Below are 25610 nucleotides of genomic sequence, written 5' to 3'. Positions count from 1 at the left end.
TTTATCTAGATAAAAGATTTCAAATAACGAATACAAGACGGACCATTTATTCGTTCGCTAAATAAATAATTTTAATTAATATAAGACGTGCTAGTTCTTTCCGTTACTTGTTACGTAACCTTTAAATCTTTTAATTAAAATCACTGTTTTAACCCTTTCGATACGTACGATGATTATAGTCGCCCGTTAAAATTTCACGAAACAATCGAAAAATGATATTTTATTAAATCTTATTTTGAAGCACTGTCTCGAGACCGTAATTTATTTGTACAACAAAACTTGAAAAATCGAAGACTTGCACGATTGGTAATATTAAAGTGAATGTTTTGTTTTATCGAAAGGGTTAATAGTAAGCCGTCGCAAAGAGTGAAATATTTCGTGACGAACAAGTAAAAATTTTTACCATCTCTGCGACGCGTTAAAGAAATAAATCCTAACCTCTCGAAGACTCGCGTGTGTGTTACGAGCCGAATTTTTACTTAATTTTTATCCCCTGCCAACGATTATTTTCGTTCCTGATTTTTTTACCATTTTTTTTTTCTTTTTCTCGTTATTTATGTCATAACTCGCGTTCGAAGCACCGTAAACATTGTTCCATTCTCTTTATTCCGCGTCCTTCTTGGCTTGTACAAGGTGTCACGATGGCATTTGCCACAACAAAATTACGCGTACTCACACTGTAATTACACGATAATTAGATAGTTTTTACACGCTTTAGGGATTTACGATTAGAATTACACCGCGATCGGACGATAATTACCGTGTGATTACGCGTAATCCCGTTGTGGCAAATGCAATCGGAATACATATTACCCAACTCCGTCATGGTTGAATTGTACACTGTTGGTTTGGTGGATATTGGTATAAGATAGAAATTGACCTTGGTAGAGTTTTTTAAATGAATCTAGGTAGTAAATATACCGATATTTTCCACTTTGGTGCAAGTTCCTGATTTTTGCGGCATGTTGCATCGATTTCCACTAAATCAAAGGTGTAGAATCCATCCACGATACTCGTGACATATATTAGTGACAGCCTATACGTAATCCGACGACGATATTTTTCCTGCCTCGTTGCGAACGAACAAGAGAAACTTTCGATGTTTTGTCGATGTGTTTCGCGCTCGAACCGAAAAGGTATTCATTCATTTTCACGTATACATACAGACGCGCGCGCGCGCATCATATCAGAAAGCACTCGATACGGAAGCAATACGTTCATCGCTTTGTAAATAGCATAATATTTATTCAAGCGCATCGCGAGACAAAGTACCTGCGTGCATCCTCCTCGAAGGACGTTCCTCTGGTTCGGTTAGAGATGGGTAAAATTTTTATCTAGATAAAAGTTTCGAATAACGAGTTAAATATAAGGATGAACTTTGTATTATGGAACGAAAATGTTTTACAGTGAATAAATAAAAATGAAAAAAAAAGAACTTCGATCGAAATAAACGTCGTTGGTTGTTATTATTTGTTTTAATAAAATTTTGCCCGTCTCGGGGTTCGAGCGACTCAGGATTGCGAGGATTCGATCACTTTTATATTTTTGTTTATTCTCTATCGACGAAAACGGTTGGCCAAAAAGTTCGTACGGTTCTCAGCGTGTAAATAGAACGTAATTCTTTTATGATAGGAATTATCTTTGTTCGATAATGAATTTTTCGATTTAACTTACGACCCGTTCTCGTCATCCTGGCAGCCTTGTAATTTCTCGATCGTAGAAATCCTTCTCTTTCCCCGTAAAATACGAACCGAGAGCCGTTTGATGACCGCTTGGGAATCGAAGCCTCGTCCATTGTGGGAAAGTTTTGCAGAGAGCGAAACAAACGGTAATAAATTTTTATTTTAAACAAACAGACCGCTTCTGGTGCGTACGTTCTTTTCCGCCTAGTGTTTCCTTTTTAAAAATATGACAGCATACAGGGTGCTCGGCCACCCGTGGGAAAAATTTTAATGGGGGATTCTGGAGGCCAAAATAAGACGAAAATCAAGAATACCAATATGTTGATGGAGGCTTCGTTAAAAAGTTATTAACAATTAAATTCAAAAATTTCAAATCGTTCTAGAAAAATTATTTTCGGTTGTGAGGGTCAATTACAATCAATTTTGGTGAATAGACGTACCCCCAAAATCCTACGCACTTTCGAGAAAAAAATTCTAGAAGGTGTGAAATTTTTCGACGATAAAAAAAAATTTCAAATCGTTCTGGAAAAATTATGTTTGGTTGCGGGGGTCAATTGCAATCATTTTTGGTCATTACACATACCCTCGAATTCCTACGCACTTTCGAGAAAAAAATTCTAGAAGGTGTGAAATTTTTCGACAATAAAAAAAAATTTCAAATCGTTCTGGAAAAATTATTTTTGGTTGCGGGGGTCAATTGCAATCATTTTTGGTCATTACACATACCCTCGAATTCTTACGCACTTTCGAGAAAAAAATTCTAGAAGGTGTGAAATTTTTCGACGATAAAAAAAAATTTCAAATCGTTCTGGAAAAATTATTTTCTGTTGCGGGGGTCAGTTACAATCATTTTTGGTCATTAGACATACCCCTGAAATCCTACCCACTTTCGACAAAAAAATTCTAGAAGGTGTGAAATTTTTCGACGGAAAAAAAAAATTTCAAATCGTTCTGGAAAAATTATGTTTGGTTGCGGGGGTCAATTGCAATCATTTTTGGTCATTACACATACCCCCGAATTCCTACGCACTTTCGAGAAAAAAATTCCTTACCGAAAATCTAATTAGGTGCCTAAAGACGAAAAAAAAAAATTTCAAATCGTTCTGCAAAAATTCTTTTCGTTTGCAGGGGTCAATTGCAATCATTTTTGGTCATTACACATACCCTCGAATTCCTACGCACTTTCGAGAAAAAAATTCAGAACGGGCGGTACTTTAAACGTTAATAACATTTTAACAAAGCCTCCATCAACAAATTGGTATTCTTGATTTTCGTCTTATTTTGGCCTCTAGAATCCCCCATTAAAATTTTTCCCACGGGTGGCCGAACACCCTGTATAATACGCCGAAAATGATCCTTTCATCTTCAAACAATAGTCGTAGTTTTATTAGGATTCGAGCATCGAACTTCGAAAAAGAACCGATATTATTTCTAAACCCCACGCTGTCAACCTGCCAAATATTTTATTCGCGAATCGTGAAACTGTGTAATAAATATCGTAGTTGTATTTGTACCGAATGCTCTTTATAACGAGATGCTATAATTTTTTGGATAAATCGTGAATTTATACTTAATAAATATGTGTGTTTTAATACAAAGATAGAAATCTGCCAACATTCATTCTTTGACATCTAAGTTTCTAAGGCGTCCAATCATTCGCTATTCGACTTTTATTGTATTGCATATTCTAATATTATAATCGTCGCACATACAGCAATATACAAATGAAAAATTAGGTTAGGTGCATAGAAACTACTACACATGCGGCAGAAACAATATGAAATTTTTTATTAACAAATACTGTCACGGTAGTAATTTCAAAATGTGTCGATTTCTTGTACCAACCACTGTCGCTCAAATATTAAATAAGAAACTTGATCAACCATTGTATTAACCCTTTAACTACTAAAGTGGTGTAAGTCAGGGGTGGCGAACTGGCAACTCGTACGACTATCGTGGTTCCTTCCCCTACTTTTCTGTTCCGCGCAAGCGTAGAACTGCCCCCACTATGTCTACTCCGCAGAGCTGGGACGAAGGCTCTAACTAGTGCGAAACTCGATAGTGGGACTTTCGAGGCCCTCCGCGAAGAAGAAACTTGGTATCCTTGCTGTAAATCATCTTATGGGACGGAGCACCATTAAAATGGTATTTTTCAAAACTTATCTCACATAGTTTCGTAGATTAAACATTGTAGGTATTCCATAAACAATGGAAAAGTAAGTGTACTCGCGTTCCAATCTTCCACGGAGGACCTAATTATGCGAATAATTTTCAACGTACAAGTGTAAACGTGACTTGATGTTATTTAGCCACGCTATTTCTTTGTCGCGAAGCCCATAATACCAACATCGCGGCAAACAGCCCCGAATGCTCTGCGTCCAATTTCTGTTTTAGTATTCCAAGGTTCTTTCAACCGTGTCATATTACAATTTTTTCTTCTGCACGTGTCCTGTCCACGCCGTTTGTAAACCGTGTTTCGTTACAAGCGCAGACCTGCCATTTCAGGCAGTCGTTCTATCGAATTGTCGGCCAAGGCTCGACGCGAGGATGTTCGAACGAAACAGTACATACGCCTTCCTCGCGAGTAGTATCGTTTTTTCCGCTTCGTCGATCGATTTCGATACTAACACGGTAAACCAAAGTGAAACTATTATAAGGACTTATAAATGTAGAGATACTGTAGTGGAAGTACGAGATAAAACTTGAATCTGAACTAACCTAATAAGAATAACTACTGAAACTATAAATTAACACAATACCTTATCCAACGAGATGAGACAGCAGACAGATGGTCGTGACTTTATTCATCGACTGTTCGATCAGTTTTATCGCTTGAACGTTTCCCTTTGCTGTCTCGTCTCGTTGGACGAAGCATAGTATAGACGCAACACGTTTCGTCTCCGAAACGGCGATTCGAGCAGAAACGATCGAGTCTCGTGATTCGCGCGGTACGCCGTCTTCTATCCATCGATCGCGCGAGGCTACGCTTACGTAAGAACGCGCGCGAGCTCGCTTTCGAGCGACGGAAATAACAGAAGAAGCGTTTGGAAAGTGTACGGACGCGTGTCGTCGAGGAAGGTTAGGCGGGTCCACGTTTGTAACAGAATAGCGAGCACGATCGTAACGTATCCACCGCGACCATACTAGCAATGTTCCCGCGCGTTCTCGCAGCCTAGGACCGACTCTAATGCCGCGTTCCCACGTGTCCGGCATACCACTAGCGATCGGGATTTGGAACGCTTCGAATCGATTCGAATCCGTCCAACGACAATTCAATTCATTTCTGAAATTCTGAACATTGACTTTGGTGACTCTTGTAAGTTTAGAGAATGTTTCCTTAGAATGATTTAGTATTTGATATTTCGTTGATAGAGGTTATGTAGAGGATATACAGGGTGTTCGGCCACCCCTGGGAAAAATTTTAATGGAGGATTCTGAAGGCCAAAATAAGACGAAAATCTAGAATACCAATTTGCTGATGGGGGCTTCGTTAAAAAGTTATTAACAATTAAATTAAAAAATTTCAAATCATACTAAAAAAATTGTATTTAGTTACAGAGGTAAATTATAATCATTTTTGGTCATTACACATACCCCCGAAATCCTACCCACTTTCGAGAAAAAAATTCGAGTAGGTACTGAAATTTTTAGACGAAATTAAAAAATTTCAAATCATACTAAAAAAATTATATTTAGTTGCAGAGGTCAATTACAATCATTTTTGGTCATTACACATACCCCCGAAATCTTGCGCATTTTCGAGAAAAAAATTCGAGTAGGTACTGAAATTTTTAGACGAAATTAAAAAATTTCAAATCATACTAAAAAAATTATATTTAGTTGCAGAGGTCAATTACAATCATTTTTGGTCATTATACATACCCCCGAAATCTTGCGCATTTTCGAGTAAAAAATTCGAGTAGGTACTGAAATTTTTAGACGAAATTAAAAAATTTCAAATCATACTAAAAAAATTATATTTAGTTGCAGAGGTCAATTACAATCATTTTTGGTCATTACACATACCCCCGAAATCCTACCCTCTTTCGAGAAAAAAATTCGAAAAGATGCGAAATTTTTCGACGGAAAAAAAAAATTTCAAATCATTCTAAAAAAATTATTTTCGGTTGCTGGGGTCAATTACAATCATTTTTGGTCATTACACATACCCCCGAAATCCTACCCATTTTCGAGAAAAAAATTCGAGTAGGTACTGAAATTTTTAGACGAAATTAAAAAATTTCAAATCATACTAAAAAAATTATATTTAGTTGCAGAGGTCAATTACAATCATTTTTGGTCATTACACATACCCCCGAAATCCTACTCACTTTCGAGAAAAAAATTCGAGTAGGTACTGAAATTTTTAGACGAAATTAAAAAATTTCAAATCATACTAAAAAAATTATATTTAGTTGCAGAGGTCAATTACAATCATTTTTTATCATTACACATACCCCCGAAATCTTGCGCATTTTCGAGAAAAAAATTCAGAACAGGCGGAACTTTAAACGTTAATAACTTTTTAATAGAGCCTCTATCAACAAATTGATATTCTTGATTTTCGTCTTATTTTGGCCTCTAAAATCCCCCATTAAAATTTTTCCCAGGAGTAGCAGAATACCCTGTATAGAGGATATATCAAAATCGACTGCCATACATACAGACTCATCTATTATATTTAAACGAAACATTTGCATACCCCATAGAAGCGACCGAAATAAACGTTCTTCGAACAATTTAAATTGACACGTAAGCGAGCGAAGATCGTGTTGCAAAGGCTACTTTTTTTAGGAACGTTTCTAACGTTTTTCGTTCGTCGTTCGTAAATAAAATTTGCCCAACTGTGCGTCAACGTTCGCATTGTTTTGACGGTCGAAATCGCGTGGTCGTATCGTCGAGGACGAGGGGGCACGGTCGAGCCCGACGGTTTGTGTTTATATGGGACAGCGGTAAAACGAAGAAAGCGGCGGGGAGGAAGGAACGAAACAAGGGAGTTCGTTATTCCGTTTCGCATTGCCGCAGGATTCGTGTCGCGGTGCTTTCTCATTGTTTCGTCTCAGGGACGCTCTGACTCGCGAGGATTCGCGGACAATGAATTACGATTCTTTTTCTGTACTTTTATTTCGATGCCATTGAGAGATGCCACCGAAGGAGACTCGCCGGGGACTCTTTTAGCCGGTCACAATAGTAACGAAATGACGGTACAGGTTTTTCTTCGCGACGCCCCGACTATTCGAATTTCATCCGCGGCGTGCTTAAATGAGACCGCCCCAAGGCTGGATGATTCATCAAGAGACTTCATCCGACGCGACGGTCAGAAAACGGAACGAAATTCTTCGTGACAAGCCGCGGATGTTTTACTCGACGAGAGAGACGGCAGACATTGAACGAGCAACGCTTGAAAATTTATACGGCTCGAAGTAAGCCGAAGGTTAGAGTCACCCGATCCAAATGATTAATATCCAAAACTTCTCCAGGGACCTCGCACCCTCGTTTATTTCGAGACCCGTGTCCGAGAACTCGACGACGCAACATTCTTGCCACGCGAAATATTGTGCAAACGAAAGAATCGTTCAAAATTACTATTAGGTTAGGCCGAGAAGTTCGCGTGGATTTTTACGGGCATTCTGAAACGAGCAGTTATTTGATAGTTGACACATTGACGGCCGCTGTCACGTATACGTGACTTCACCGGTCAACCGATATCGACAGCTGTAACGCGTACGTCATAAATGTATCGATAGTTTCTATACAGCATTTTTGGTATCCAATTGCTCGAACGTGATCAACAGTATCAGTATCGATCCGATCGTTAGCCGTGGGCACGATCTATCGCCGGAATCGTAATTCGTCGCGGGTCGATCTGATGCCAGAGCGTGCACTCATCGATTAACTTCGTCGATGACCGCATCGCGCTGTTGATACAGTTGCAGTCCACGTACAATGGTTGGACGAGGTGTAGCAAACCAGGCACGGATTAAGGGGGAGGATAGGGGGCGCTGCAACCCCGGATCCCTTACTCGAACGGGCCAAATTTTTTCAAATAACAAAATGAATGTTTACAAGAACTCGACGAAATAATTATTTCCTTCGAGTACGTTTAATAATTAAATTTCACAAACAACGCAAAATTTAGCGATTTTGCGACGAATGCAATCATTGTACTAGTGTCGAGTGAGCGGAATGCGCGCTAAAAAGTGGTGGAAAATTGTTTCACAAGGATAATTCTATTACGGGTTCGAGTTCCCTCTCGCCCCTGGTCTTTATAGGGTTAGGTCTGGCCTTGTAGCGAACTCGTGGAACGAATAAGGCGCGAACACCGTGTTTGGGTGTTGGGGGACACTGGGAACCAAGGGGCCCGAGAGTGTGACCTTAAACCGCGTCCGCAGTCCGCTGACCCACATGTGGATCGGACAGTTTCGACTCTGTGGGCAGGGCTTAAAAAGGTTCCGAAAGTAACCGTTATACAGGGTGTACTGCGACTGGCGCTACAAGCAGGAAAGGTGGCGATCCTATTGGGTCGAGTCGTAAGTAATTACCGTTTGTTTCCTAGCTTGCTGACTTTCCCTAATTTTTCCAGGTATCGACAAATGGTAGATTTTACTTGTTCCGTATGCAATAAACTGTTTTAAACGTTTGTTGGTTAATATAAAAAATTATATTGTACAAAAATGTTGGACCAAGTTACAGTTTCATGGTCGAAACGAGATAAATTATGGAGCGTGGTTTATCGATTAAGTTGACGAAAATAGTTGATAATTAATGTGTTAAAAAGCCACGTACAACGCGCGGAAACGTGACTCGAGGCGACGAAAGCGGAACACGATAAACCGATTAAATGCGACTCTGTATCGAGTCGGGAGAGGCACTTTCGAGAATTCGGCCCACAAAGATACCAACCCTCGGACGCCGGACTCCGGGTCAATTTTGACCCAAATTTAAATTTCGTGTATTTTAACATAACAAAGATAATTCTTTATCGTTTACTTTCGCAAGTTATTCGTGGTCGTGTAAACGGACAAATTCGTTGCCATATATCGACGAAGAACCGGAACTTGCGATGCATTGCTTGCTTTGAATACTTCTGCCCCGGAAGATTACTCATCATCGATTAAGCGTTAGAAACAGGAAAGAAACAAAAAAAGAAAGGCATCGCGTACGGTGCGTGTATAACAGGGTTACGTAACCGGGCGAGAAACGATGGCAGGAGAAGGATGGAGAGGGGGAGGAGAGAAACCCGTTAGGCAAAAAGACAAGTCGTTAATCGAGATTCATTGTACGAATAACGGAGGTTCGATCGGTGCTGAAGGAAAGATTCGACCTTCCGTCCTCGCCTCGTGTCCTCTCGTCCATTAGTCCTAAATCGTACGTTTTCTCTTTTTACAAATTTTACGTGGTCGTTGTCCTTGGTTCCGCGGAGGACCTCGACGATTTTTACCAATTTAAAATTAATCAAATAATAATTCTATAATTCGCTGTACCTATCGACCGTAAATATTACCCTAACCTCGAAAGGAATGCCTGGAAGTCGAAAAATAAATTTTCCACCTGTAATTTATACCAAAGTGTGTTAATTAAATTTTACCGTTGCGAATATTTCCACGTTTGCTTGCAATAACAACGAAACATTATCACGGCGAACTTGTAATTAATTTTCCTAATTAATAAAATGCAAAGACCGCAGGGAAGTATAGAAATTTTAATTGAATATCCGATACAATAAACCAAGCATAATTAGACAATCTTCACACGTATTGATAAAGAAAAATCTTGGAAATTTCGATTACGTAGATTGCACGGCATGCGTTCTAAACAATTAACCTATGATTATGCAAGTTTACATAAGAATGGTATTTAATAACAGTAATAATTATTTTTTTTATCGTATCACAAAAGAATTACATACAGGGAACCACAGAATTATTCGTAACCTCGTAATTATTTATTATACAAGGTGTTCGGGCACCCATGGAAAAAATTTTAAATTCAAAAATTTCAAATCGTTCTGGAAAAATTATTTTCAGTTGTTGGGGTCAATTACAATCATTTTTGGTCATCACACATACCCTCGAAATCCAACGCACTTTCGAAAAAAAAATTCGAGAAGATGCGAAATTTTTCGACGGAAAAAAAAAATTTGAAATCGTTCTAAAAAAATTATTTTCGGTTGCGAGGGTCAATTGCAATCATTTTTGGTGAATAGACATACCCTCGAAATCCAACGCACTTTCGAAAAAAAAATTCGAGAAGATGTGAAATTTTTCGACGGAAAAAAAAAATTTGAAATCGTTCTAAAAAAATTATTTTCGGTTGCGAGGGTCAATTGCAATCATTTTTGGTGAATAGACATACCCTCGAAATCCAACGCACTTTCGAGAAAAAAATTCGAGAAGATGTGAAATTTTTCGACGGAAAAAAAAAATTTGAAATCGTTCTAAAAAAATTATTTTCGGTTGCTGGGATCAATTACAATCATTTTTGGTCATTAGACATACCCTCGAAATCCTACCCACTTTCGAGAAAAAAATTCGAAAAGATGCGAAATTTTTCGATGGAAAAAAAAAATTTCAAATCGTTTTGGAAAAATTATTTTCGGTTGCGAGGGTCAATTGCAATCATTTTTGGTGAATAGACATACCCCCGAAATCTTGCGCATTTTCGAGAAAAAAATTCAATACTTGCGGAACTTTTAACGTTAACAACTTTTTAACGAAGCCTCGATCAAAAAATTGGTATTCTTGATTTTTGTCTTATTTTGGTCTCTAAAATCTCCCATTAAAATTTTTCCCAGGGGTGGCTGAACACCCTGTATTCACAAGCACTCGAATGGTGGGAGAGAAGTGAAGACAGATCGTTGAAATTCAACCTATTTCTATTATTGTCTAGGGAAAATATTCGACGAATATTTCTCAGCTGTAACGCTAAAATAATTTCCATATTTGTAGGTTAGGCATCGCGGTAAGATTATAGCAATGCAAATTTAGAACGCGAGAATTGTAATTATACCGTTCGTTAAACGTCTTAAGTCAGCTATTAGCGGCGACGTAATCATCCGACGCGAGCATAATTAGACTCGACAGTTTCCGTGTTTCTTCGTTCGGTTTTGTGGGCCGCAGTTACGCCACTTCGGGCGCTAATTGTAGTTATGCAAATCTCGAAAATAGGCGATTCTGAAAGTACGATTTTCAACGTCGTGCCAATAAAAAAAATATACAAGCGGTCGAGCATTATTAACACGTTGTACGATACTGTGTTCACCGGGTGGTCGACGTTTTAATTCATTTTCAATCCTGACAACACTTCAGCGGCTCTGAACGAACGTATACCGTACTGTCTCGTTTCAATAATTTTCTGCGATATAGTTTTCGTAAGTTTTCGTCGCGTAATACCTTTCGTATCTTTTGTAGGTCGAATGTTGGTAGTACAGAATCGTTCCAGAAAAGCGAAAGAAACAGAAGTCGATTCGCGCGAGACAGAAGGAGACAGGGAGAGAAAGTGTAAAATCACGGAAGCGAACGTCCGCGACCTCTTGAAACAGTATGGCGTAACACCGTAACCTTTGTGTTTGATGGAACCACGATCGTCATAAACGTCGCGAAACAGTTCAGGAACGTAACCGTACGAACGAACGCGAGAAGGCACGATCGAATTTTCTCTTCCCTTTTAGAAACTAAATGTTTTACGCTGATAAAATAATATTATATATAAAAATAAGAATTGTTCGAATCGATCCTGTTCAAAAAGTTTCATAATCTTTCGACTCTGGTACGAAATTATTTATGACGTATTGTTGGATTACAATAAAATTGATAACACTTTATTTAAGAAGAGAACTCGTACAAATATTGGGTCGACTGATTACTAAACTCTTTCTGGTCTGTTTTTCGGTATTGCAGGCTATTGCTGGAAATAGGTAGAGGTGGGGACGATGGTCAAGTGTGACTCAGGAAGGGTACGGAGGTTCAGGATGAGTAAGGATTAGGAATCGCGACTAGGATGTTTGGTCATTCAACAGTGTCCATTCGGTCGTATTTTATAACGTAAGTTTAGAAACGTTGGAAGCAAAAGTCGCAGGAAATCATAAACAACGTTTTCTCGATGTGTTCTTTTCGTTCTCTTATCTGACATTCGCCGCCAATATTAATTCTGGTTTCCGTGGACACGGAGATCAGAGTGAAAAGTTCTGCGCGCGTCGGCGGAAATTGGCTCGCCTGCAGGCCGCCGAACGAGATTGTTCGCTTCCTAGTAGACTGTGTAACCGACAGAGGGGGTGAAAAGATCCCAACCGGATTTGCGTACAAAGCGAAAGTGCGGGAAGTGGATACACCATCCTCCGCGATGTACCGTTGCAAACAGTTATTGAGACGCACGCGATAACCAATAAAACGTGCCGCGATCTTTCCCTTCCGGCCACAGATACACGTTTCCCTCGACACTCTTCTTCTCCGGGCGCGGAAAATAATTAGATCAGCCTTTTGAACACATCTATACGTTCGTAGTCCTTTTGACAATCATCCCATTTCAACGTTCACGCTATCTCTTAATTGCATGCACATACGTACGGAATATATTTACACAATATGTGGGTGCTAGGCACTCTGGACTAGTTAGTGCTAACGTAGAATTAATTATCGCTCTCTCAGGAAGGGTGAAGTGAGGGACTCCCCGTTATTCGTAACAAAATATTTTATTTCCTTCGTTCCACCTGTGTTGGCTCCCTAACCTCTCTGACCTGAACGTAGTCGCGCTCGTTCGACTTTCGCGTGCTTCACGCCTCAGACCTAATGGTCGATCCCCACAAATATAGTACAACTAATCCCATCTATACTTATGCTTACAAAACCAACCTCACAAATGGGTCATTCGTCCTATATATTATTTATTTACAATATTGCATTGACCCCGTGCAGCATTCTATTATAACCTATAATATTTAGTTAATACTTTTACGATACCCCATGGTGAAGGGATAAAATGAATTCCGAACGAGTGGTATTAAAAAATATCTTGATCCTTGTGCAGCCCTCGGCCAGCAGATGGCGTGATGCGTGCACGGTAAACGATTAATCAATTTGTTTGCTTTTAAGTCGACAAATCGATTCGGCACATCGGGTGCACGTATTTGATCACAAAGAGAAAATAACGACAATTACAAAACTTTAATTATCCCGTTATATAAACATATCGAAGAAACGACCATACGTACGTTAATTTTGTTGGTTATGTATTGTTTGAATAAAATTTTCCCCGTTTCTAGCGTGGCTAAATGTGTTTGGTCATTAACGGAGAAAGCGTCCGCAGCGATTCGTTTTTAATATATCGGACGGATTGATTATTTTCGATCGCGTTCGTGCATAATCCTATTGAACGAAACATCGAGGAACGAAAGGAAAACATAGTATTTAATACACTTTAATTCGCATAGCGTGCATAATATCTCGAATATTTGAATATTGCATCGAACGATAAGCGTATAGGTAATCCTCCAATTATTTTTAGTACTTTCACCCATCAATTAATTCGTAACTCGACAACACTGAACGGAAACGAAGATGACGAAATTATGCGAACGAACGTATCGATATTGTTTGAGATTATCGAGATAAAGCAGTTGTGAGATAGGAAACGATCCACAGTTGCTTATAGAACCTTTAACACAGCAATAACGTTGCTTATACAGGGTGTTCGGCCACCCCTGGGAAAAATTTTAATGGGGGATTCTAGAGGCCAAAATATGAGGAAAATCAAGAATACCAATTTGTTGATGGAGGCTTCGTTAAAAAGTTATTAACGTCTAAAGTTTCGTCTGTGAGAACCACTATCACGCGCCGTTCTACAGGCGGAACTTTAAACGTTAATGACTTTTTAACGAGGCCTCCATCAACAAAGTGGTATTCTTGATTTTCGTCTTATTTTGGCCTCTAGAATCTCCCATTAAAATTTTTCCTATGGGTGGCCGCACACCCTGTATGTATACACGAGATATCTAAGAAAAATAAAAATGATGCAGGAACGAGAATAAAATAAGAGTAAGAAATAAGAAATGGCAATAAAACTAAAGAATACAATATTTCCACTTGAATTAGTTAATGCTTAGTAGAGAAAGCAAGGTGAAAGGACAAGTTTCAGCGAATAGCTATTTTGCTACCTAACTTTACTGATCATTACTTCGATTTACATTTATTTATTTGCGGGAAAGTTTCTACATAAATATAGGTACAGAATAGAGTACAGTGATAATCAAAGACAAATTTTAATTACAAAGTGAAATCGAGAATACAAAGAAGCAACAAACGAGCGAAAGAGAAAGTGACTTATGTCGAGTTCTTGATCTTCGTTCGATGTATTATACCCCACCTCTACTGTGGGAATAAAGATAACTAGTCACATAGTAGAACTTTATTTTCTCTGACAATAATTCTAGTGGATATTGTAAAATAACATTGACGTTAGACAGTACTATTACATTTTAAATCGAATTATATATTTATATTTAATTCTCAAAATAAATATTACAAAGTAACTAATTTCGATAAAATTATTCGAGGAAGACGAGTTTTTTCTATTACGTATTAACTGCTAGCGTGTTGATTAAATTTTCCTTAATTAGATTCTTCAGTGCTGTTTCATTAATCTGATATACAATAACTTCAACGACTCCTCGTCAGGACTTTATATCAACGATGTTACATGAATTATTACGAAATTGCTACGTTTCACTCACAGTATGAAACTTACACTTGTGACGAAGTTACTTATAAAACAGTTGCAGTTATCAATAATACGATCTTATTGATTTAATTTTCATCTTATTAAGCACGGTCTATTGTAATTACAAGATACGTACATTCCCGGTTAGAATATGTGGTTTTCATAACCTCACTTTTACCCTCGAAGCAGACACGAATAAAACAACTAATGAAGAGTGATTTTCAAAATAAATAGTTTTACATTCGATCTATACATTCTATATAAAAGGGGAACAAAAGTATAGAATGTCGCTATAAACAACATCAAACATGACCACTTAACCTAAGTTAATTTGAATTTAAATTTTTAACGTTTTGGATAGAATAAAAAAAAATTTTTAATTAATTCTAAAAAAATTATTTTCGGTTGCGGGGGTTAATTACAATCATTTTTGGTCATTACACATACCCTCGAAATCCTACCCACTTTCGAGAAAAAAATTCGAGAAGGTGTGAAAGTTTTCGACGAAAAAAAAAAATTTCAAATCGTTCTGCAAAAATTCTTTTCGGTTGCAGGGGTCAATTACAATCATTTTTGGTCATGAGTCATACCATCGAAATCCTACCCACTTTCGAGAAAAAAATTCAGAACGGACGGTACTTTAAACGTTAATAACTTTTTAACGAAGCCTCCATCAATAAATTGGTATTCTTGATTTTCGTCTTATTTTGGCCTCTAGAATCCCCCATTCAAATTTTTCCCATGGTTAACCGAACACATCCTGTATATATAATATTTAAAACTAACATTCACGATGAATAAAACCGTAAAGGAGACATTGGCCACTGTTTGTGGCGTAATTCTCCCTTGAACCTCGTGTGGCAAAGAAGACCCCATTAACTCAGTCGAGATTGGCGGACGGACACGTTATGGCGACACCCGACGCATGGAATAGTTGTGTAACCGTGTAATTATTGGTTGGCTTTTTTCCCCTTATCACGGGAGTGTACGTATCGCGCAGGCCTTGGAGAACCCGCAAGAAAAAGCGTCGGCCGATTATCTATCTGGAAAACAACGATAACAGCGTCCGTACGAACTGACGAAATTTCGTCGAGCATCCCGAGAAACTTCGGATGATTTCCACGAAATTGCACGCTCGTACAGTGGGACATCTGCTTTAAAAAACCTAACAAGACTATTTTAATATTTGTTCGATCAACTGCCATACGCTGTTTTATGAATGCATAAATTAAAAAAGGAACATTGATGTTTTGCTATCCAGGTATTCGACTACCTCGAATAATAGAAAGTTTACAATTTGCTAGAAATTTGTTAAATCGTCTGTCGTCTGAATTTTCGGGGCAAATATCTCACTGTGCCCCGTCGATTCGCGATGAAGTGGAACACATGAATGGATTGCGTAACAATCGATCGCGAGAGTAGCGACGCGTAGCGGTCAACATTAACAATCTAGGGAAATTTAAAGCGCGGGATGTTCCGCAACAGGTGTCAGGAAGTGTACAGTAGTTTACAATTGCCTTGAATTAAAATGTTCGTTTCCAAAACGTTGCAAACCTGATTTCCTAATCCTGAAATTCAAGGTAAACGAGTTCTAGATTTTCTGAATCTCAAGTAATAAATTTCGAGTAAACGCAATCAATAAATTATGGTATGTGGGTGTACAAAAATACCAACTGGTCATTATGATTTACCAGTGTTATTATCGATAAACATTTTCATATGCAACATTTCCTCTTTCACGACAAGGTTATTGCATATATTTTTGTATGAACTTTGTTCACACTGCATTCGTAAGCATTAATGTCCATAACAATTATATACAGGGTGTCTAATTTCAATTTTTTTACTTTTGTTCATTGCTGAACACATTGTCAGACAGTTCGAATTTAGCACCAGTTGATTCTATCCCTAACCTTTCTACTCTAGCAAAACATAACCTGTTATTTAAATAGCTTCCCCGTAACCAGGAAAAAGTACAACTTAATTTGCGAGATAATGCACGGCCGGTCGGTCTCTTTTTTTAGCGTCGAATTATCGTTCACGGGACGTGCATTGCACATTGACGACCACCGCGCGCTGACGTCCGAAAATCCAAGGACCCTGGGGGTTAAATAAAGCCTCGTCAACAGCGCATTTACATTCGGATGTATGGCGCGCCCATAGCGCCACCGCGGTGCTTTGTCGAAGCATAAAAATGATTGTAAACGAGCTGCGGGGAACAGTCTCTCGGTTGTTCTCCCGTCGGATGTTTGGGAGTTTTTACGCGGGTCAGGGACATTTCGGGAGGCATTGGCTCTTTTAAATTTATCTTTCACGGCCGCGGTCGAACCGGTGCCTCTTTATTAACAAGCTGAACGAACGTGGTCGGGTCGTCGAACTCGTCAATTTTGCCCCGAAGAAACAGACAACCGAGGTGAACGATCCGATCGACCCTGGTCCGAGATTATTAACGGTCGAACACGTTAGAATCCCAGTCGGTACTCGAATTATACAACGTCGAGGCCGAAGTATCATCGGACCCCCGCATTTCGTTTTTTGGACGATGATCCTAGACATTCCTCGCTGTTTGTTACAACCGAACAACTTCGAGGACATTCCAAAGTTGATGAACCTACCCAGTAACTACGACAGAAACGTTTTTACATCTTTTATTGTAATGTATCGTACGCGCCGCTATGATTCAGAACACGTTGGCCGCCAACAGTCGAACACTGCAAATTTATCTTACAGGACAAATAATCCATCGCGTGTGCCTTGTACACGTATCGTTTCTTTCATTATGTGGTGTACGATGTACCAGACCTATCGTGCTCAACGATCACGGAACTAAACTTCAAATGACTTACAATATAAGAAACAACGATCAAAATAATTATCATGAATTAGTATCATCATTTGGCTATGGAAACATGTATTCTAAAAGGTTTTCACATTTATCGTATACTAGAATGAGGTTGCAGACTTGGTAATAAAGGGGATGTGGGCTTTTCGGCGTCTTAGACTACCGTGCATCGACGTATGTCGCCGATCGTGTCTCGAGTACGATTCTGTTCGAGATCTCGTAAAAGCAAGACGGGACGAGAGTCGAATATAAAGAGAGTTCCCATTTCTTCGGAGAATTCAGAATGTAACACGGAGTCCCAAATGTAAAACGCGATCGCGAATGTAAACCGTGATCTCGCCTCTTCCAAGTTTCTCGGCGTTCTCGAACCGGTCGTGTATAATCGGAAATCTTCGAGTTCGTTCGGGTCGTGTGAACCCGAGACACGCCGAGCGAATACGAGCGACCCGATGAAATCGAGGTGCTCGAACTAGACGAAGTTCTGGTTCACATTCGGGATTTCGTTTCAGTGTTTTTTAACGCTTAGCCAGTTTTTGTGCGTTTACTCCTAACCGTCGGAATCGCAGCTACGCGCGACAAAGGAGCTCGAACTACAGCGGGGCAAAGAGAAGGAGATGCTGCTTTAACTAGGGCATATCGGCCGAGGCAAGATAGGATCAGGTTATAAGAGAGAAAATCTCCGGGTTTCGCGCGGCGCAACAACTTTCTTTCTTCGGATAAGGCATACTGGGCAGCTCGATGGGGCTTCGAGGAAGCGTTTCCTACGGTAGAAACGACTGCGCGGAGACGCGAGAGAGGACGGAAACTTTCTCCACCTACGTACCTCACGACACCCCACCTTGGAAATCGTGTGACTCCTCTTGTCCGTCTCTGGCCAGGCCTGGACAGTACACGAGAAAAGTTTCCGCGCAATCTTGATCGTTGAAATAAAATGTTCACTTTTCTGATAATGAGAGATACAACTGACGGATATTATGTTATATTATTACCATCCAATTACCACTTATTTAAATTAATTAAAATCAGCGAAGATCGACCAATTAAACCGGTCGATGTAGAAACGGTTACTGCATCAAGATGAGCGAAAGTTTAAACAGAAATAGTTGCCTTTCAAATATTGACTTTTATATCGCGTTTATCGTGTGTTCTTTCATAGAGTAAACATATATCTTTCAAAATTATTTTATTTTCTGCCATATTATACAAGGTGTTCGACCTGGGAAAAATTTTAATGGGGGATTCTAGAGGCCAAAATAAGACGAAAATCAAGAATACCAATTTGTTGATGGAGGCTTCGTTAAAAAGTTATTAACGTTTAAAATTTCGGCACCTACCCGATTTTTTTTCTCGAAAGTGGGTAGGATTTCGGGGGTATGTGTATTCACCAAAAATGATTGTAATTGACCCCCGCAACCGAAAATAATTTTTTCAGAATGATTTGAAAATTTTTTTTTTCACCAGAAAATTTCAGCACCTACCCGATTATACTGAATGAATTTGCCTTCCTATTAGTTAAGATAATCGATATTTTAGTGTACTACTATCATGTGTGTCACGACCACGGAAGAAAATAAAACTTACACCTGTAGAATCACATATTGTTCAAAGTAATGCGTAGCATGTAAAGACAAATTAATTTCACCTTCAACGAATAAACCGTAGTGTTTTAGCATGTCATTTACTCATCGATGGGACGACCATTTATTTGCATTTCGATGAATATTTTAATTAAAAGCATCTTCAATTTTCCGAGCTACTTATTATTTCTCATTGGCTGAATAACTCTATTATCCGACGCGCTCGTTCGTAAAATGCTGCTCGCGTGATTCATCGTTAGCAGAATTTTATCAACTTTCTTAAAAATTTCTCCCTCGCGTCTGGAGTAGAAATAAATCAAAAGTTATTGATCGTTGTGACAAACGCATCGAGCGTGGTTGCTTCATCATTGGGAGTAGTTAAATTTTTTGAGGTTAATTTTGATTTGTACGTTCGAAAAGATGCTCGACGGTGGTACTCGTCAAACGCATATGGAAGTTTCATCTAGTCGAAAATAATTGAACTGTTGAAGGGTCAATACGTTTTTAATTCTCGATGTGAGAATGTTAAAATTAATTCTGTGTCGTCGAGGCTGTATGCTTGTACAAAAATTCATGTCGTTGAAGTCAAACAACTTCTTGATCCTCTGTGTTAAGCGAAGCTAAGAATTTGCACATCGCAGGTAATTGCTTGCTGTTGACAGAGCGATTACGATAGATGTCTCGCTTGTTTTAAATCTCGACGAGTCCTTGCAACTGTTTACAGTAAAAAGTCTACTTATATTTTCGTGTCACGACGACGGGTGAAAGGAGCAAAGACGCGGGAAAAAGGTTATGGAATATTTTCAATAGGCCAATAGAATAATTCGTTTCGCGATAGACTCGCTAGATACGGGAACATTAAATATTCCGAAGGTAGGTTAGGCCATTGTCGATTGAGAAATCAAACGGAAGACACGAACGTGCCTCGTCGTTTATTCGCGGATTGCGACACACAACGTTCGATGTTACGTCAATTGCGACTCGCATATCATCGATCGACCATCGAGCTTAACTTCTTCCATTTATCTACGTATGAGATTAAATAAAAGAACCGCGTGAGTTCCGCAAAAATATTTACTTTGTTCGAGGAAATTTAATATTACACAATTTAATGTGACGATATTATCGAGAAACGTGTTTATCGTCGAGAGATCGATGTTAATTCGTCGTCTCGTTTCGTATCTACGAAATCGACGAGACTATACCGATAATTCAGATCTGTGAGATCGTTGACACAAAAGTTGATGTTTCGCCATCGACGCAATTCCGTGTTGAACGTTCGCCATTATTTAAGCAATATATCGAACATTCGTCGTGCGTAGCGTCGCTTGTTCCCGGTGTTGTGTCTGTACAAGTAATGACACTAAACATAGAATAGACGAATGTTTAAAATATGTTTGTAAACTCATGCAGTGAACTTGCAAAATATTGAGGACACAAATCTTGCAAATATAATATTTTTAGATGAAATTAAAAAGTTCAAAATCATACTAAAAAAATTATATTTAGTTACAGGGGTTAATTGCAATCATTTTTGGTGAATAGACATACCCCCGAAATCCTACCCATTTTTTAGAAAAAAATTCGAGAAGGTGTGAAATTTTTCGACGGAAAAAAAAATTTCAAATCGTTTTGGAAAAATTATTTTCGGTTGCGGGGGTCGATTACAACCATTTTTGGTGAATAGACATACCCCCGAAATCTTGCGCATTTTCGAGAAAAAAATTCGGAACGGGCGGAACTTTAAACGTTAATAACTTTTTAACGAAGCCTCCATCAACAAATTGGTATTCTTGATTTTCGTCTTATTTTGGCCTCCAGAATCCCCCGTTAAAATTTTTCCCTTGGTTAACCTAACACCCTATATGTACTGAATACGTTTTATGAGGAAATGTTCCAGTTCTGTGGATAAATCGTAAATATCTAACAAACTTCTAAGCGTGAATTAGAAATATTTTGATCCTGTTGTCCAACCATCCACCATTCAATTATTAACAACCAGTAAGAAAAATCCAAAAGTGTAGCTTTTAATTCGCGATACCAATCGGTTTGATAAGAATTTGCGCGTATCGAAAACGAACGAGTGGCGTGGGTGGGCCCCAAGGGAACAATTTATATTTAGCGCCTCGTACGTTAACGTCGGGTATCGTTTTATTGCAATGGACTACTCTCGTTCACCCCGGTCACGCTTTCTCCGGCCAACGCGAGACGGAGCTCTGCTTTTCCATTTGTACAATCTGCGGCAATTATATTTCTTCATGAAAGCGATACTCGTGCTCGTATCACCTGCGAAAGATCTCCATTTTGCGTGTCAATAAAACGTTTACAAAATTTCAATCTTAGAAAGCCACCGAAACGTTGAATTATTAGTAATTTGTTCTTTTTGTTGCGTAAAACCTGCGTGCATTATAAATGTAAAATAATATAGTTTTACATCTTCAAACAAAAGAAACACATTATAGAATTTTCGTATTGGTTTCATTCCGTCAAATGGTTGGCTACAATTAGATTAAAAAAGTGGTTTAATGCATACTGTTCCTAACAATGTCGAGGAGGATCAGTTTTTTGACCTCTTAGGTCACCTAACCTTACACCTCTAGATTTTACCAGACATTTTCAAGGAGAAGGTTTATGATATAAAAATACATAGACGAAATTAACGTAGATAAATTCAATGTTGATATCAGACTTGTATCGATAAAGAGAGCGACTTTGTACATAAAAGAAAAAGAATTTTATGACAAAAACACACAAAGTTATTTTAAGTTTGTGTTTAGTATTTTAAGTTTCAGTTAAAGTTCAATTTCTATTTATAAAAAGTAACAGAATGCATGTCTTTAAATAAAATTTAATTAGTAATTTTTTCAAATAATTGCATCTTCTTTTAACGTTCATGATTTTGTCTTATCCGTCATTGGGAACCAAGCGACAATAAGTTCGACGTTGAGACGTTTAAGCTTTTGTTCTTAACGTGCAGTTGATGTATAAGAGATTATTCGACCATGGAGCCAATGATACACGGGGCATCAAGGACAAATTATTCCTTTCTTGCAAGCACGATTTCCCCCTGCTACTACTCGAGCCATTGCCTTGCTCGTCGCCTACGTGCTTATATTTTAGGTAATCTAACCAACGGCGACTTTGAGTAACATTTTTAACTCACTTGCATTATACGATAAAAATAAAAAATTTTTTTAAAAGTATTTAATTCAATTTATTCATAAATAAGAAAACCTATTAGTTTATAAAACTTATTATTGCATTTGTGCGGATCTTACAAACTTCTCAAAATTCAAAATATCTTGTGGTATTTAGCGACATTTATTGAATTAAATCCGTGTAGGTAATTGATTATAATTAATGGTCGATATTTATCAACTGTAACATCATTATTATAAACACTATACGGTCGGTCAGTTCTGATTTCAAATACACATTTTACAAACAAAACGTTTATAAAATATAAGCAACTAAAGGTGCCAATTTAGTATCTATCAATGTGAGTTTTGTTGCTGAAGTAATATAAGATTTAAATATCGTTCCATTAATATGTAAATTTTGAAATTTGAATTTTCACAAATCAAATCGATGTATCGATATCGCGTCGAACAGTCGACCGATCGAGAAGTACATCAAAAGTCGAAATTGTGAAAGTACGTAATGGCGGCCAGTGGACGCTAGTAACAGCTGTGTGGTGTCTTTGTAGATACTTAAACGCGACATTCCTGTATTTTCTTGCCGATTTTCAAGGTCACGTACCTCGCATTATCAACGCAACAACGCCAGCGACAAATTGAGGTGATTAGGTTCACGTTCTGTGCTCGAAGAAAAGATTACGTCGAAGTGTTTGGAAAAAGTATAGGTTATAGTGTTGCATTTTTCGAGTTTTAGCTATATTTACCGAGAATGTTCTAATAGGTTTTGAGTTTCGAAGATTTACTAATGGACTAGAAGATTTAACGATCTTCTAGAGAAAACCTCGTGAAGATGTCAAATTGGAATGACAACAAGGGTCCGATTCCGCCCCGATGGTTAACCTGTCCACGCAAAGCGGTCAAATTAATTCAAAATAAGTTTCTCGCTTTTAAGACGCCATTGTCGTCTGCGTTCGACAGCCAAGTACCAGAGGAATGTCGTTTCACATTGGAAATGTTGTTCGCGTCGTTAAAGAGCCAGAAGCTGAAGTTGGGCCTATGGATTGATCTAACTAATACTACAAGATTCTATGATAAGAAAAGTCTAGAGACGTATGGCTGTAAATATTTGAAATTGCAATGTCGAGGTCATGGTGAAACACCATCAGAAGAACAAACAAGAACTTTCGTACAAGTCTGCAAGAATTTCATATTGTACAATCCACTGGAAATTATTGGCGTTCATTGCACGCATGGTTTTAATAGAACAGGTTTCCTTATAATTAGCTATTTGGTAGAGAATGATGGTACCAGTGTAGATGCCGGTCTAGTGGAATTTGCTACAGCAAGACCACCGGGTATATACAAAGCTGATTATATACAAGAGTTATTTAAACGATACGATGATATAGAGGATGCTCCAAAACCTCCTCCTAGGCCAGCATGGTGTTTGGAATATGATAATTCTAATATAGAAGATAGGGATGAGGGACCCAGTACAGAAAGCGATAATCATAGTCAGGAAGGGCCTAATAGAAAGAGAAAGCGCGAACACAATAACAAAAATCCTATATTCATGGCTGGTGTGCCAGGTGTAATTCCTATTTTAGACGAACGAAAATTAAGTGGAATACAAAGACGTGTTCAAGATATATGTTCTTGGGAATCATCAGGATTTCCTGGTTCTCAACCAGTTTCTATGGATGACAACAACATTAGATTGTTGCATGAAAAACCATACATGGTATCCTGGAAGGCGGATGGAACCAGGTTAGGTGGTAATTTAGTTAAATTATCCGGATGCATTCTTAAAACTCATAAGACTGTATTCCCTTAGGTATATGATGTTGATACAAGCTGATGGAGAAGTGTATTTCATAGATAGAGACAATAGTGTGTTTCAAGTTAGTGGATTAACCTTTCCACATATAAGGGACATATCCAGGACTCTCAGAGACACATTGTTGGATGGTGTAAGTAAATGTTTATTACAAAATTAATGCTGCATTTTAAAACCGATATATAGATCATCGATAGTTCATTATTCAAAGGAATAATGCATCATCAGAGACCGTTATTGTTCTCTAGAGATAAATTAAAGAAAACTGGCAAAGTTACAGATATCTCCCAATAAGCTTAAGAAAACTAATTTTCTAGAAAAACTTGATTTGCAAAAAATTGAATTTGGGGTGCGAGACTTGTATACGAGAAGTTAGAAACAAATGCACGTCAGAATAATCAAATTTTAAAAAATGATTTAATAATACACACAAAATTTTAACGAGTGACTATAGTCGCCGGTAGGATACAACGAGCGTGCAATGATGGGCGCCGTTAGTATCGAAAGGGTTGAAAAAGTATCGATGAATTTAAAAAATGAGATTCGTCCTTTGAAACTATTCGCATCGTATCCAGGCCTGGGCACATTTATTTGAAAAAAAAGCAAATAATTGGGCTTAAGAATTATTGAATTAATACATTGACTGCCATGCTAGTTTTCCATATCTAAAGATAATTAAATCGAATACACCTATTACCATTACTCTGTTAAATCTGAATTTTCTAGTTTCTTAATAAATATTCATAGAAATATTTTTGTAGGAAATGGTGATTGACAAGGTAGATGGAAAAGAGATTCCAAGATACTTAGTTTACGATGTAGTTATGTACGATGGCAAAGATGTGAGTAAATTACCATTTCATCCCGATCGTTATTCTATTATCGAGCGGGAAATTATGGGTGGTAGACATAAAGCATTGAAAGAAGGAAGATTGCGAAAAGAAAAGGAACCGTTCGCAGTACGGTTAAAATTCTTTTGGGACGTGACGCAGGCTGGTAGTTTATTAAGCGACAAATTCGCCAAACAGCTTTGCCACGAACCCGACGGTTTGATATTTCAACCTGCTAAAGAACCATATTGTCCAGGACAATGTAAAGAAGTATTAAAGTGGAAACCCTTGTCGCTTAACTCTGTTGATTTTAAATTGAAAATAGTTACAGACTCCGGAGTAGGAATTGTTCAAAAGAAAGTTGGACATTTATATGTAGGTGGATTAAATGTGCCATACAGTCAAATGAAACTCACCAAAGAAATAAAGGATTTGAATAATGCAATAATAGAGTGCAAACTTGAAAATGGCGAATGGGTTTTCATGCGTGAAAGGATCGATAAATCGTTTCCTAATTCTAAAAGTACAGCGGACTCTGTGTTGAAAACTATTGGTACGCCAATAACAACGGAACGTCTTGTAGATTATATTAATAGGCATAGATTCTTACAAGATGATTCCGATCTAATGCCACCGCCAAGTAAAAACAGGAGATGATCGGAAACTGCAGCTGATTAAGCGCAGCTTCATCAATATTATTATTTACTTAGAATTTAAAAAAATGATACATTTATCGTAACGTTTAAAACAGTTTACAAGCATGAACTACTTTTACCTAGCCCATTGTACTCGTACAAAGTTGTTTTAATTGCTGTAAAATCTTACGAATTTGAGATTGTTCATTCAATAAAGAAACTTTATAATAATTTGTGTGTAATTTTTTTCCACGCCTCTTCTCGTACATCGGATAGTTCGAACTTTTAATTATGTGTTTACTAATATTCTTTATTGTAGTTCCCTTTTTTATTCGAATTATTCCAATGAATGAAAC

The 25610-nt window shown here is 38.1% G+C and overlaps 2 protein-coding genes across 4 annotated transcripts in view; both read left to right on the top strand.

Annotated features, from left to right (window-relative positions):
- The window catches only part of Prage (RNA exonuclease prage), a 71721-nt gene that overhangs the window by 45982 nt on the left and 129 nt on the right, over positions 1 to 25610 (top strand). Inside the window, exon 4 of one of the 2 annotated variants that reach the window (XM_076779030.1) lies at positions 11582 to 11622. The exons of the other annotated variant lie outside the window; for it this stretch is intronic. The gene's annotated coding sequence lies outside the window, so the exon portion shown is untranslated. Of the gene's footprint in view, positions 1 to 11581; positions 11623 to 25610 lie in introns of those variants that run through there. 2 annotated transcript variants of the gene reach the window in all.
- LOC143348590 (mRNA-capping enzyme-like) lies at positions 22461 to 25490 on the top strand. 2 transcript variants are annotated; one of them, XM_076779038.1, is made up of 4 exons: positions 22461 to 22671; positions 22734 to 23719; positions 23787 to 23922; positions 24551 to 25490. In XM_076779038.1, exons 2-4 carry the CDS (start codon positions 22803 to 22805, stop codon positions 25274 to 25276), a joined length of 1779 nt encoding a protein of 592 aa, XP_076635153.1. In that variant the 5' UTR covers positions 22461 to 22671; positions 22734 to 22802; the 3' UTR covers positions 25277 to 25490. The 2 variants fall into 2 exon arrangements, with proteins under 2 accessions (XP_076635153.1, XP_076635154.1); XM_076779039.1 differs by having other exon boundaries at positions 22470 to 22613.

Source organism: Colletes latitarsis, chromosome 11 (assembly GCF_051014445.1).
Source record: "Colletes latitarsis isolate SP2378_abdomen chromosome 11, iyColLati1, whole genome shotgun sequence".
Taxonomy (NCBI): Eukaryota; Metazoa; Arthropoda; class Insecta; order Hymenoptera; family Colletidae; genus Colletes; species Colletes latitarsis.
This window is presented reverse-complemented; position numbering and strand designations above follow the sequence as displayed.

Excerpts from the sequence above, each read along its gene's own strand:
- LOC143348590 (XM_076779038.1), top strand. The coding sequence starts at position 22,803 with ATGTCAAATTGGAATGACAACAAGGGTCCGATTCCGCCCCGATGGTTA. Across the intron at positions 23,720-23,786 it reads TGGAAGGCGGATGGAACCAG|GTATATGATGTTGATACAAG; the intron begins GTTAGGTGGTAA and ends GTATTCCCTTAG. Across the intron at positions 23,923-24,550 it reads GAGACACATTGTTGGATGGT|GAAATGGTGATTGACAAGGT; the intron begins GTAAGTAAATGT and ends ATATTTTTGTAG.